This window comes from Xyrauchen texanus, chromosome 15, assembly GCF_025860055.1.
Source record: "Xyrauchen texanus isolate HMW12.3.18 chromosome 15, RBS_HiC_50CHRs, whole genome shotgun sequence".
NCBI lineage: Eukaryota > Metazoa > Chordata > Actinopteri > Cypriniformes > Catostomidae > Xyrauchen > Xyrauchen texanus.
Window position 1 is genome coordinate 26666224 of NC_068290.1, and position 13026 is coordinate 26679249.

A 13026-nucleotide genomic window follows, 5' to 3' on the forward strand; every position below is an offset into this window, starting at 1 on the left:
ATGGCATTATAGTTATCATAGGACAACAGAAGTTCTGATGAGTGAAATCCATTTGGATTCTGATTGGCTGAAGCTTGTTGTAAAAATACAGGAAACGTGACAGTTTACTTTGAGGTCAAATTACAATTAATAATTTCCTAACATAGTCTTGTAAGAGGAACACAAGCATGTATTGATGGCATAAAATCACTGTTGCAAGCGTCAAAAAGAAAAAGAACTAGCAAATAAAAAATACAAAGAAGGGGATTTCTGTAGCTATGTGTATCAGGTTGCCATGGAGACACTTTTTCAGTTATTGGGTTGATGCTGATCATCTGAGCCTCTGCAAGACTGCACTCAGATTGACAATAGATTAATCTTGAGTCTTCCGTAAATAAACTGAATAGCCAGTTTGAGCCACAGCAGTATTTGATGCCTGTGATCTCATGTTATATGTGGACAATGCAAAAATGTTTTTTCCTTGTTTGAGGGAGTGTATATGTGTAAACATGACATCATTACTCACAGAAAAAATCCAGATATTTGCTATCCACTGTTCTCATTGGAGGAGAGGAGCACAGAGGACATCATAATGCTCAGTTCAGACCGAAGATGGATCACGGCTGGAGTATCCATTGTGACCGTGGCAGATTCTGTTGAGCCATTCCCTACTTTGACTGTTGTTTCTTTGCTGCTCCGGTCACTGTCATGGATGTTTTCCTCGTCTTGGTGCGACGCATGTATGTGCATTACACTCCAGCTGCGCTTCACAGTAGAGCATACACACATGCGTAGCAGCGAAGCCCCGTGTCATACCTCACTCTCTAGGCTGGAGAAATGGGCAGAACCACGGCGTGAGCACAAGCTCTTGGCTTTAAGTGGCAAGTGGGGTGAATAGAATCGCCGTGGCTGGGGCACAGACCGAAGTCTCTGGTACTGAAGCTTAGCGCTGGCGGTGGCTGCCTGGGAGGAGCCTGATGCACCGCCACTGGAGACTGCAGGTGGAGGGCACATAGATGCAGAGGATGGAGGTGGAGGAATGGGCAAGGGAAGGGAGTTGGGAGCAGAAGGTACAGATAATGTGGGCAGAAGTGGCTGAGGTGGGGAGGGTGATGGCTTGGGTATGTGTTCAGACAGCTGGGCTTGCTGGGAGCTCAGGTTGGACTGGCTCCCAGATTTGGATTTGTCAGGTTTAGGTGGTGGTTTGGGCCGAGAGCCTCCACTGAAGCTGTGGCAGTGAGGAAGCAGATCCTCCTGAGTGTGGGACTGAGCACTTCTGTGTTTGGAGTGTACATGAGGCCTACCATGCCCATACTGTGTACATGTACAAGTTGTGTCTTGCATTTTGTCCCGAGACCTCTGACCTTTGCTCTTTGACCCACTGCGGCCACGCTTTTCACCCTTCATCTGCAATTTGTCCACTGACCAGTAGCGTCGTGGTAGAGAAGTGGGAGGGGGTGGCCCCAGCCCCCCACTGCCTCCACCAGACCCCCATCCAACACCTGTACCTGAGCCCCAAACATCACCTGCCAGACCCCACCCTTCAGCATGACCCAGAATGGAGTCATCACGGCTGTTGATACTACCACCTTTCTCTCGGGCAGGGTATGTCCCAAAAAACCAGCGCCCACCCCCTATTCCACTGGCTCCACCCATGCCATTTCCTTCCCAATATCTCTCAAAATGCCCAAACTCTACTGAGGAACCTTCCTCAGAAAAGCTTTCTTCTGCCCTTATTCTGTCCCGCTCAGACTCTGACACTGCACCTCTCCCCCCTGCCCGCCGTACTCTCTCCTCTATTATCTCCCTTTCTCGTTCCCTCTCTCTTTCCTCATCATTGTCTTCTTCCTCATCCTCAGAATCCCATTCATGGAAGGACAGGCCTTCTCTTGTGTTTACTCGCCCCCTTTCATAGCGAAGAAGCAGTGGTCTCCGCTCTCCTACTCTCCCTCCTGCCTCTCTGTCTGTGCCACTGCTCCTACGTCTTTTGGAAGAAGAGAGGAGAGCATGTAAAGTGGAGGGAGGTGAGGGTCCCGAGACCTCCGTGGCTCCTATTTCTCCACCACTGACCCAGAATTTGACTGATGAAGGGAGTTTATTGAGATTGGGATAGCGTTTACTGGATGGCCGGTGTTGTGAATGGGAGCTTTTGGGTCTCCTCTCTCTACCTCTGCCTACCCCACTCTCCCCTCTTTCATTCCCCTCATCCTCAGCTACTTCTCTCCTCCCTTGTTCTCTGTCTCCCTCCCAGGCTGAGAGGCTACCTTTGTCCACAAATGTGCTGTGATACTGAGTGGAAAAGGAGGAGTACTCTCTTTCTCTATCCCCATCCCCCTCTAATTTTCTCTCTGCCTCCACATCACCCTCCTCTGGCTCTAACTTTTTTCCAGATGACACCTTCTTTTTATTTTTTATTGCCTTCTTTTTCTTCTTTTTTACCTTGCGACGTTTCCTCTCCCTTTCTCTCTCCTTTTCACGCTCTTCTCTCTTTTTACGCTTTTTGGTTTTCTTCTTTTTTTTCTTTTTCTCCTTTTCCCTCTCTTTCCTATGCTTCTCTCTTTTCTTCTCTGCATCTTCTTGGGCTCCACCACTCCTCTCCCTGTCTCCCTCTCTCTCTGCCCATCCTGCCCACCACTCCTGGAGCTGTGCTAACTGGCTCCCACCCCTCTCTCTCTCTCTATCCTTCTTTTGTTCCCTGTCTCCATAAGTCCCCCATGGTTTGCGTGGGGGTATTGGAGGGGGAGGGCCATGAATGAGAGATCTGGGGGAGAGAATGGATCGCTCTCTGTCCCGGTTTCTGTTGTGGCCCTGCAGAAGACTTGACTCCTCAGTCAACTCGTCCAAATCCTCCTCATCCTCTTCTTCAGCATCTCTGTCTTGGGTGCTGCTAGATGAAGCCGTGGAAGTGGATGATGGAGAGGTGGAGCGTGAGGATGTGGCTGATGATGTGGTTGAGGAGCTGGTGGTGGATGAGGAAGATGAAGTGGAGGTGAAGGGGAGTGAGGGAGAAAGGGATGGAGGAGTGTAGGTTGGGGAAAGTGTGACAGGGATGGGGAGAGGAGGTGAGGGTCTCGGCCTTCGACTCACTTCCCTTCCTCCACCTCTCCGGCCCAGTGGTAGAATATTTTCATACAATGGGCCGCCAGATTCTTTGTGCTTTTTTGGCCGCCGTTTTCTCCAGAAAGATGAAGGGAGAGGAGGAGAGGGGTGCTGCTGTGGAGGGTTAGGTGTAAGTGGGGCTGGGGCCTGGCTTTTAGGGGGCAGCCTGGGAGTCCCCAGAGATTTAACCCCTCTACCCTGACCCCCTTCACCAGTACCTCCTCCCACCTTCTTCCCCATGCCATGGTCCATGCTCTTCTCCTGGTAGAAAGCAACACTAGGTGGTGGAGGTTGTTGGTGGGCTCTAGGGACTGTTTTTGGAGTTTGAGAACCTGTCTGTTGGTCCACACATGGCCCAAGTCCCTCAGGATCAATGGGTCCATAGTAGCGCTTATATCCATCTAGACCACTACCAGCACCTCCACCACCTGTCCAGGTAGGTGCCACCTTTTGGGGTAAGTGCCCTGTTTCTGATAGGGCTCCTCTCATGCCCATGGATGTGGTAGCACTAGTGGTTTTGGGTAGTCTCCAGCGGTCCACAACCGCCAGCCTGCGATCAGGCCTTGGTAAGAAAGTAGTGCATGGTAGTGGAGCTCCCAAAATTTGAGTGTTTGAGGGACCCAAGGTTGCTCCAGAATGAACAATTGTGGGTGGGGATCCAGGAAGAGGTGTTTTGTAAGACTGAGGAGGCAGAGGTTGCTGTGGTTGTGGTTGCTGCACCAGCGCAATGGCTGGATTCGATACAGCTGAAGCAACCACATGTGAGGAAGAAGAAGCAGTAATCATGGCAGTGTGGTGGTGGACAGAAACTGTGACTTTGGACCCACTTTGTGCAGTCTCATCCTCAAAACTGCAGCAGCTATACATTCCCTAATAATGCAAAAATAAATACAGGATAAATACATGAAGGTTAGTTACTATGAGAGACAGGTATTTGTTCATGAAATAAGTCACATTCTGATAAATAAAGGCAAATCTATTGAATTTGCATACGCATCACTCTCACCCTCTATATCATCCCACAGGCACAATTCACATCACCAGCTTTTCACTCTACACAAACTATCCTAAATATCTTTCACCCAGTGACTAATTCTTCACCTTTCTCTCACTCACTCTCTCTTCACATTCACTCTCTCACCCTGCTGAAGGCGAGTAGGAAGTCCAGCTTGCCAGACTGGCCCATTTTGTTCATGCAGTGCCGCAGCCTCCAATACACCAGGTGCTCCCAGGCAAAAACCAGCAGACTCAGGCCCATGGCCACCAGCAGCATGTAGAACACACCAGCCATGTTGTCTATGTCTAGTTTGGAGCTCATCACCTCAATTTTATCATTATGACAGATCCCTGAGAGCCAGAGACGCTCTAGCATCTCAATCTCATCTGAGAGGAGAGGGGAGAGGAAGACAGGGTATTCAACATTATTCACTTTCTCATTTAATAAGTAATAAGACAACTTTACATGATCAAGATGCATCAATAGAACATACGGTATATTAATACAAAATGGTAGTGATTTGCATCTCCCACATGCTTGCTGTGGCAGGAAACAGATGCAAAAACTAAATGTTATTTGTTGTGAACCTAGGTCAGCTGCTATAGAGAGACCTCATAGTACTAGATTGAAGATATTACAGGTCAGAGGTCAGATGAGGGGAGAGTGAGGGAATGCATTTATTAGAGGTTAATGTGGTAAATGGAACATTACCGTGAATGTGAAATGTCTGTTTAGAAGCTGATCAAACCGGTAACCTTTGTTAATCCAGCAAGAGTGAAAGATAGATAGCAAAAGAGGAAGAGAGAATGTGGCCTGTAGGGTAGCAAAGGCTAGGTCCTGCATAATGATCTACCCATATTCTCTTTTCCATAGAGGTTCAATGAGAGGATAGAAAGGAAGGAGAGCAGAGTGCTTTGTCTTTTCAATGCTGTATTGTGTTAAGAAAAATGAGAGGATGTGAAGAAATAAGTAAAATGCGAGTGAAAAGAAAGAGAAAGGAAAAGAGTGTGACATTGTCATTATGAAAAATAGCAGAAGCACCTTTTCCATTCAAAGAGGGGGAAGTTAACATACAAAGGAGGGATGAAGACAAATGGCGAGTGTGGATGGAGAATGGGAAAAAGACATGTGCATTGTTTATGTTTGTCTATGTGTGTGCGTTAGGGGGTGAAAGATGGAACATGAAAGTGTGAAAATGAAATAAGATAGAAGCAGCAAGAGTGAAAGGCAGTAGGCGGAAAAACAAGAGGACAGAGAGGGAGAGAGAATGGTGAAAGGGTGAGATCATAATCATTTAATTGTGCTGGAAGATGGTCAGGCCTGCTGAAAACTCAAGAGAAAAGCAGAATCTCACCTTCCATCTACAGAAAGACGAGCTTGTCATTTGCCCCAGACTGAGGCATGAACAGCAGCATTTACTGCATCGAAGGGGACTTGTCAATGGTAGAAATAGTGGTCAACTGATATGGGTTTTTTAATGGTCGATGCCAATACTGATATCTAGAGAACAAGATGGATGATATCTGAAGCAGATGCATGATAGAAAATAAGATGTACACAAAATTTCTTAATTTTTTAAAAACAATTATTTAATGCGATATTTGCTCAAAATCTAAAATATTAAAATAATAATAAATATATAAATAATTCAAAATAATAATAAAAATCATTACAAATTTTATTCAAAGCAATTATTTGAAAACAGAAAACACAAATGGACAAAATGGACAAACATAGGGCGATTTATCGGTTTGACCAAATATCAAACACTAGACAGAACTGAATTATGGCATCTGACTTTTATGCTATCAAAACAAACTATCCAGCAAGAGTAACCTGCAGGCATTAATCACGATGTAGATGAGATGCCCCGGAGATCTCACATAAAATATTTCACAAAAGAAGTTGCAGTCAAGCAAGACGGTAAAGCACGGGCTGAATCCCACGTGGGATTTGAACAGATAACAGCACGAGCCCGGCTCGGATCTGAGCACTGCCTCACTCTGTTGACACTGTCCATTCACCACTTCCTGACTCCTGCCAGTGGCCCTGGCAAACCACTTCACTGACCAAAGCCAAACTCAGCAGGCGTGTCATACTGAGCCCATTCACACACAGTTGAGACACACATATGCACTAACAAAGCCTTACAAAAAACATAAAAATTCCCAAATATTGTACATATTCACACACACAAATTCATAAACAAATGTAAATTCTCTCACACATTGCACATTATAAACAGTGTTGGGTAAGTTACTCTAACTAGTAACTACTAACTATTAATTACATCTTCTACAGTGTAATTAGATTACTATACTAATTTCTGTCTGAAAAGTAATTGCATTACTTATTACTAATTACTTTCTAAAACCCTTATCAACCTCGACTGGATGAAAAATACATGAAATGGTTCTTTTAATTCTTTCAAATAAATAATATAAAATCAAATAGTCTAGGTTACGGATGTAACCTCCGTTCCCTGATGGAGGGAATGAGACGTTGTGTCGGAGAAGCGACACTAGGGGTCTCTCGAGCGCCGAATATGCCACTGATCTATGAAAAAGGCCAATGAGAAGTTGGCAGATAGTATTTGCATACCCCGCCCCCGGACATACGGGTATAAAGACAAGGAAATACTATGAGTTCATTCAGGATTTTTCTGAGGAGCCGGAAATGGTCCGGCTACTACAGTGGCTCGGCTCAGCGACGTGGCTGGGAGGACACAACGTCTCGTTCCCACCATCAGGGAATGGTTACATCCGTAACCTAGACGTTCCCCGTCTGTCTCTCTCTCGACGTTGTGTCAGAGAAGCGACACTAGGAGTCCAATTTAAATCATGCCATGCGCTGAGCCGTGTTCTGCTGACACAGGAGCGGGCAGGTATTTTACGTGCACAGGCGACCAGCTGTGTCAGACTCCACGTACCCTTCCCCAATGCCCCAAAAAAGTCGTCGGAATCCTTCTGGTTACCCTAGACAGGGGAACAAGACGACGCTTGCCAACCTGGGAACGTGCAAAAAATACCTTTAACTGAAGGTTCTCTTCCCGGTCCTCCACCAGGGGACGGAGTGGTCTGTTTACCAACTCCGGAGCAAACGTCTCGATCTCTGGATCGTCCGTCTCTGGAATGCTAGGGAGCCTTCCGGGTCCTCGAAGGGGTCCGTGAGACAGGGGGTGTGCGCTTCCTGCGGGGTGCTCGACGCTGGGGCAGAGAGCTGGGCCCACTCTTGGTTGAGGTGGAGTAGCACATTTTTTTTAAGCCGCAGGAGGATGCTCTCGGCAAGCAGATGGGGCATGGCCCCTGGCGGCAGGTTTGCGGCAGGACAGGATGTGTGAAATGGCCTCTGTCTGCTTCTTCACCGCTGAGGACTGCTGGGCGGAGTTGTCAACGGTGCCGCCGAATGGACGGAGCTGGGAGACGGGGGTGTTCGAGAAGGCACCCGTATTTCGACCAGGTCCAGTCCATAGATTGCGTTTCTAGACCACAGGGGTGGCCATTGCCTGTTCGAGTGCCGGCGTTTCTGACCTTCATGGCCCGGGGGGCGCAATCGGTCATTGACCGCAGTTCCTGCTGCACACCAAGAACAGGACTACCCAAGTGCAAGTTTGAAGTGCCTTGGCCTGGTGTTGGTTGCAGGAGGGGCCGTGGCATGCAGGGTGGAAGCGGTCTGGGACCGCTCCACTGTCGAGTGTAGTGAGAGCAGAGGAGCGAGGAAGCCGGTTCCGGGCAGTAAAAGGTGCCCTTTTACGGCTTACTCAATTCGTCATGCACAACCGAGAAGAAAGGAACCAGGGGGGCGCAGCTGTGCGCGCCGCACATGCCCGCGGAACCAATCAAGTAGCCGTGTGGGGAGGGGGGGTGGATTTTCCGGTCCAGCCTCGCGCTCGCGTTACCCTGGAAAGCATAGCAGACCTCTGTGCATCAGGCTCAGACTGGGCGTGCAGACCCGAAGGTGGCGGCCCAGATGAGTCATCAGCATCAGTTGCCGCTGTAACGCTCTCCGATGCAGCGGCGATGTCATCATCCAATTCCGGGAACTCAAGGGACCGGCAGGCCGGCCGTGAAGTGGGCTGCACTCATCCTGAGCTCAGACGGAAGTAAGCAAGAGTGCAGGGGGAGGCGGGTGGTTCGAGGGGATTTACCCGGCGAATGTAGCCCGTCATTAAAGTGAAGTGAAGTGGCTTTCTCTCATGACAAAAAGAAAGCCGTGACCGCAATGCTGCCACGGCTATGTTCTCGCACTGAGAACATAAACCATTGGAGAGAAATCGCTCATCCTGAGCTCAGACGGAAGCCAGCAAGCGTGCCGGGAAGGCAGGTTGTTCGAGGGGATTTCTCCGACACAACGTCGAGAGAGCGACAGACGGGGTACAATTATTAATGTACTGGACATAGAATTTAAGGGGGCAGCATTAAATTAGAAAACATATATTTTAACATTAGACATTGCATTTCTATTTTAAATTCACTATTGTTTATATAGAATAGTAATTAACGCAATTACATAAAAAGTAATTGTATTTAAATTACTGAAAAATTAAGAGTAATCACTTTACTTTTTTCAATGAAAAAGTTATTTAATTACAGTAATTAATTACTTAGTAATGCGTTACACCAAACACTGATTATAACACACACAAACACTTACTTTCACTCCTCTGCTCTTGCCAAAACAGCTTCTGTTTGGCATTGGGATCGAGGGTTGGCACTGTTAAGTGGGCACATTTTAACAGCTAATGCTTAGGCAAGGTCTTTAAGCTCAGGCAGACAGCCAGTCGTTCCCATCTGTGTGACCTCCAACACTGTTCCTTGTGCAGCTCCCTCTGATCCCACCCTGCTCTAATCCACTATCATACTCAAGCAAACACTGCTCCTGGATCAGCTGTAAAGGTCAACACCTTTATAAAAAGATCAGAACTGTTGACACATCTCTGAGCACTGCAATAAGTTGCTGAAGTTGTTAGTAGGTGAAAGGACTTATATACTAGATATTCAATGCAAAAGAAAGCTGCTGGTCCTGAGATAAAATAACATAGTGCTTTTAGCAGGTAAGAAGTGCTTTAACATGGCACTGGTCAAAAAGGTTACCCGCAGTGTTTTAAAGACATGAAAAGGCTGCAGATGGGCAAGTGGTTGCCTGTGGTTTATAAAGGCTCTAAAGAAACCTTAAAGTACCATTTGTAATCGCTATAAATGGCAAGCTCACCACTAGTGGTTGTACAACAAAAACAGAATCAAACGATACTTCAATACTTCCGTAGTAACTTCAACCAAATGTTCAAACTTAACACCATTTTATCAATTAATAATTGTAATTTTGAAAGTTGTGTGGATAACTGAGCCATGTGCCCTCAGTGAATATGCTAATATACAATATATATTATATACTGTACATAATATTTTATATATATATAAAATACACTATACAATATACGCTAGGCTGACAATTCACCACTATCCTTCCGGGTTTTAATAATGCGTTGGGCAATTCTTAATCCAATTCCAGTGATTTCAGATATCCTTAGTTGTTATTTGCCCCTTCTAAAACACAGTAACATCTTTTCCATGACCACGAGATACAGTAAGTCATGCAACATGGTTGTATAAAACATTAGAAGCTACACACTGCATCAGTTAGGGTTAAAATAATTGTTGCCAGCTGAAACATTAATCACTGAAATAATGATCCAATCATAGGCTCTTAAGTATCTGCTTATTTAAATCCAAATGGCAACTTTTTTTTTGGCCAGCAGGACAGATCAATAAACCTTCTTAATTTCAGAGCAAACACTAACACAAACGCAAAGCATTGATATTGTCTGTCATGAATGTCTAATGGAAAAGTAGAGAGGAATTACATATTTAATACATGTACAGTATATGCCATATATAACAGCAAAAATAAATTGCATGACACTTAAACATTTTGTATTCTCTATAATTTATAATGAAAAACCATTATCATCAACCACCCCTGAAGCCCACATTATGCTATTTAATACTTTAAAGGTTAACAAGGACAGATTTTAGAAAATAAAATAATATAAACATACCATGCCTTAACAAACCAAATAAATAAAAATGGCACTGTTCATTTAACATTTAAAGCTGCTTGGCTGTTAAACGGTGGTGTTAGCTAATGGAACCTGGCACTAGTGTGACGATCTCACTGTGGGAACCTGGCATACACATGCATTCTTTCAGTATATCTCTCTCTGAAACACCAAACTCCAAAGAGGATTTAAACAGCAATCACACTAACCATCCAGTTGAAACAAAACACTGTGTGAGATAGCCATTGTGTTTATGTGTTTGTGTAGGTGTAGGTGTGGAGAAGTCTGGAAGGAGGGGGCATAAACAAAAATTAAAGACATGGTTCTTGGAAATCCGCAACAACTTATACAATACAGAGTGTGAGAGTGGGCTGTCACTCAAAATACACTTCTCACTCATACCTTCGCTGTTGAAAAGACCAGAGTTAAAAAAAAACAGCTATTGAAAAGCAAATTGCATTTTAAATGCTGGTATACTAGTTTTCCTACCAGGCTTCTAACCAACAAGCCTCGCTTGGTTGAGCAGCTTCATCAGAAATGTTATGCTGGTTGATGAGCATTTTGGGTTTTGGGCTGATGAACAGATTGGCTATTATGGTCAACCAGCTAGACCAGCAACAAACCAGCACTAAACAACATACACTAGCTTGGACCAGCATGATAGAAATTCACAGTAGTCTAAACTGGTCTTTCCAACAGTTTTCACAAATGCACAAATAAAATAACAGAATATCTTTCACACGCAATCTCTCTCTCTCTCGCACACTGCATTTCTGTCATTCCCAAGACAAACATAATCCTTGATACATGCCCATCTCTTTTATGCATCGGTGAGTTGCTATCATCTCCTTTAAATCAGTAAACAGCCTGCCAGCCTGGATCCTAAGCACAATGACAATTATCAGACATGTATCTAACATGGATACATATTGCATCATGTCAAGTGAACTGGATTACACTTAAGGGGTTGGACAGATGGGTTGAGGCTAGACATACAGGCTAATGAACCAAGTCTTGTTAGATATGCATTAAAAAAGACTTTAATCTCCCAAAGGCTTTAATCTCCCCACCCCAACAGCCAAATGTACTTATAAACAATCCCCTAAAAATAACCCCTCTCTTCACTTTTATACGCCAGAACTCTCACCGTCGCCCACCAGCTGCAGTAAAGCCAGATCCAGTGGCCGTTTCCAGCGCGAGTTCTTGATCAGGGCAATGCCATAGCCCGTTGTGGCAAATACTTTCCCCGAGCCGATGGTCATCACCTTACAGCCTTCATCTTTACGAGCCATGTAGTTCAACACGGCCGCATCGTAAATTAAGGCATCCAGCTTGCTGCAAAGAGAGACAGAGTGGGAGTAAGAACAGACAGAATGTGAGAGGCGGAAGGGGGGTGACAGGCAGAAAGAGAGCAAAGAGAAAAGTTGTAGTGATGCAGCATTATATTATCACTATTTCTAAAAATGGATAAGGAAATGACAGGCTCAGGCATACAACTGTGTGGATTAACAATGCATGATAAATAGATACTTGAGAGAGGAAGTGTGGGAGGAGAGGAGTAATGTGCAAATGCATCGTAAAGGAACCCCTGTTTGCAAGAGTAACAACACGGGATGGGATGTTTAAAGAAGAGAGACAAGTTATGTAACCTGTTGGCAAGAGAATATGGGAAGTCAATTAGTGCGTTTACATGCACAACAGTATGCTGATAAGTATCAAAAATTAGCTGAATCATAAAAGAAAATTCTGTTAACAGGAGATTTAAAATAATTAGGTTTTTCTCTGATTTTAAAATCAAGATGTAAATAGACATGTGCACAAGATATTGGATAAGCCCCAAAATGGTGGTAAACGTGTTTCAATGCTGAGCGAAATCGGAGTAATGGCCTAAAATCTAAGTGTGCCAAAAGGATTTCTGCTTTAGTACTTAATGACCTATCCCTGATAAAACAACACAGTTTAAGGCATTTATGTGAACAGACATGTTGTTGGATTATAAGCAGAATTGGTTTAAGATCATGCATGTAAACGCTCTCAGTGATGGAGAAAGGGATGAATGTGAGTGTGGAACACAGCACAGACCCAGTCTTGAGGTGAGAGATGGCATCCTCCACACTTTTCTGGTTGTATTTGATCATGTACTGGTGCATGTCTGGATAGTTGCTGCGGATGTTTTTCTCTGTGCTTCCATTTGGGACTGTTCCAAATTTCAAAGGGGGGTACTGCTCCGTTGGGTGCTGAAACTGAGAGAGGAAAACCGAGGATGAAAGAGTGATTGAAATTGATGCCGCATTTGTTTTTTGAGAAGTAATTATTGGGCGAACAAAGGAAATATATTTTTTTAAATCATTGTACAACTAAACCTGAAAGTGAACGTATGTTAGAAACAGGCTACAGCTAGCTACTGCAGCTATCAAAACTGAATATAATGCATCATAAATAGTGAACAATATACAGAGCTGCAATGCTGAGATGCACATTGTGTTTATTCTGCTGTTAACAAAGGACGACAAAAGTGAAACAGATGGGGTGGGGGACTATTTAAATTTTAAAAAGGATTACAGAATGAACACGAGACACATAAAAGAAGTAACAAATCTGTATCCAATAATGATGAGATTATATTTAATTACATTTTAAATGCCACTTATTAGTCATTTCTGAAAATTTGTGTCATTTTCACAAATAGACTCTGAAAGCATCCTGCCCCTCAAAAGACAAATAGTAAGAATGTTTTTTTATGTTGTCATCCACTTAGTTTCCAATTTAAGCTTCTGCCAATCTTACGTTTTCCAATCCTGCTTTAGTCTCTGCGGTCATATTGATCCCAAAATCCACATCAACACAGCAGGATGAATTACGGAACTTTGTATGCAAGTATACACACAGTAAT

At 44.5% G+C, this 13026-nt stretch overlaps 1 protein-coding gene across 1 annotated transcript in view; it reads right to left on the reverse strand.

The window, feature by feature from the left end:
• Window positions 1-525: 525 nt before the first annotated feature.
• The window catches only part of LOC127655583 (glutamate receptor ionotropic, NMDA 2D-like), a 58191-nt gene continuing 45690 nt past the window's right edge, over window positions 526-13026 (reverse strand). Inside the window, exons 12-19 of the mRNA XM_052143477.1 lie at window positions 12216-12376; window positions 11281-11468; window positions 4220-4461; window positions 3391-3948; window positions 3307-3309; window positions 2599-3276; window positions 796-2358; window positions 526-744 (exon numbers count right to left, since the gene is read on the reverse strand). Coding sequence (XP_051999437.1) covers window positions 526-744; window positions 796-2358; window positions 2599-3276; window positions 3307-3309; window positions 3391-3948; window positions 4220-4461; window positions 11281-11468; window positions 12216-12376 — 3612 coding nt within the window. The remainder of the gene's footprint in view (window positions 745-795; window positions 2359-2598; window positions 3277-3306; window positions 3310-3390; window positions 3949-4219; window positions 4462-11280; window positions 11469-12215; window positions 12377-13026) is intronic.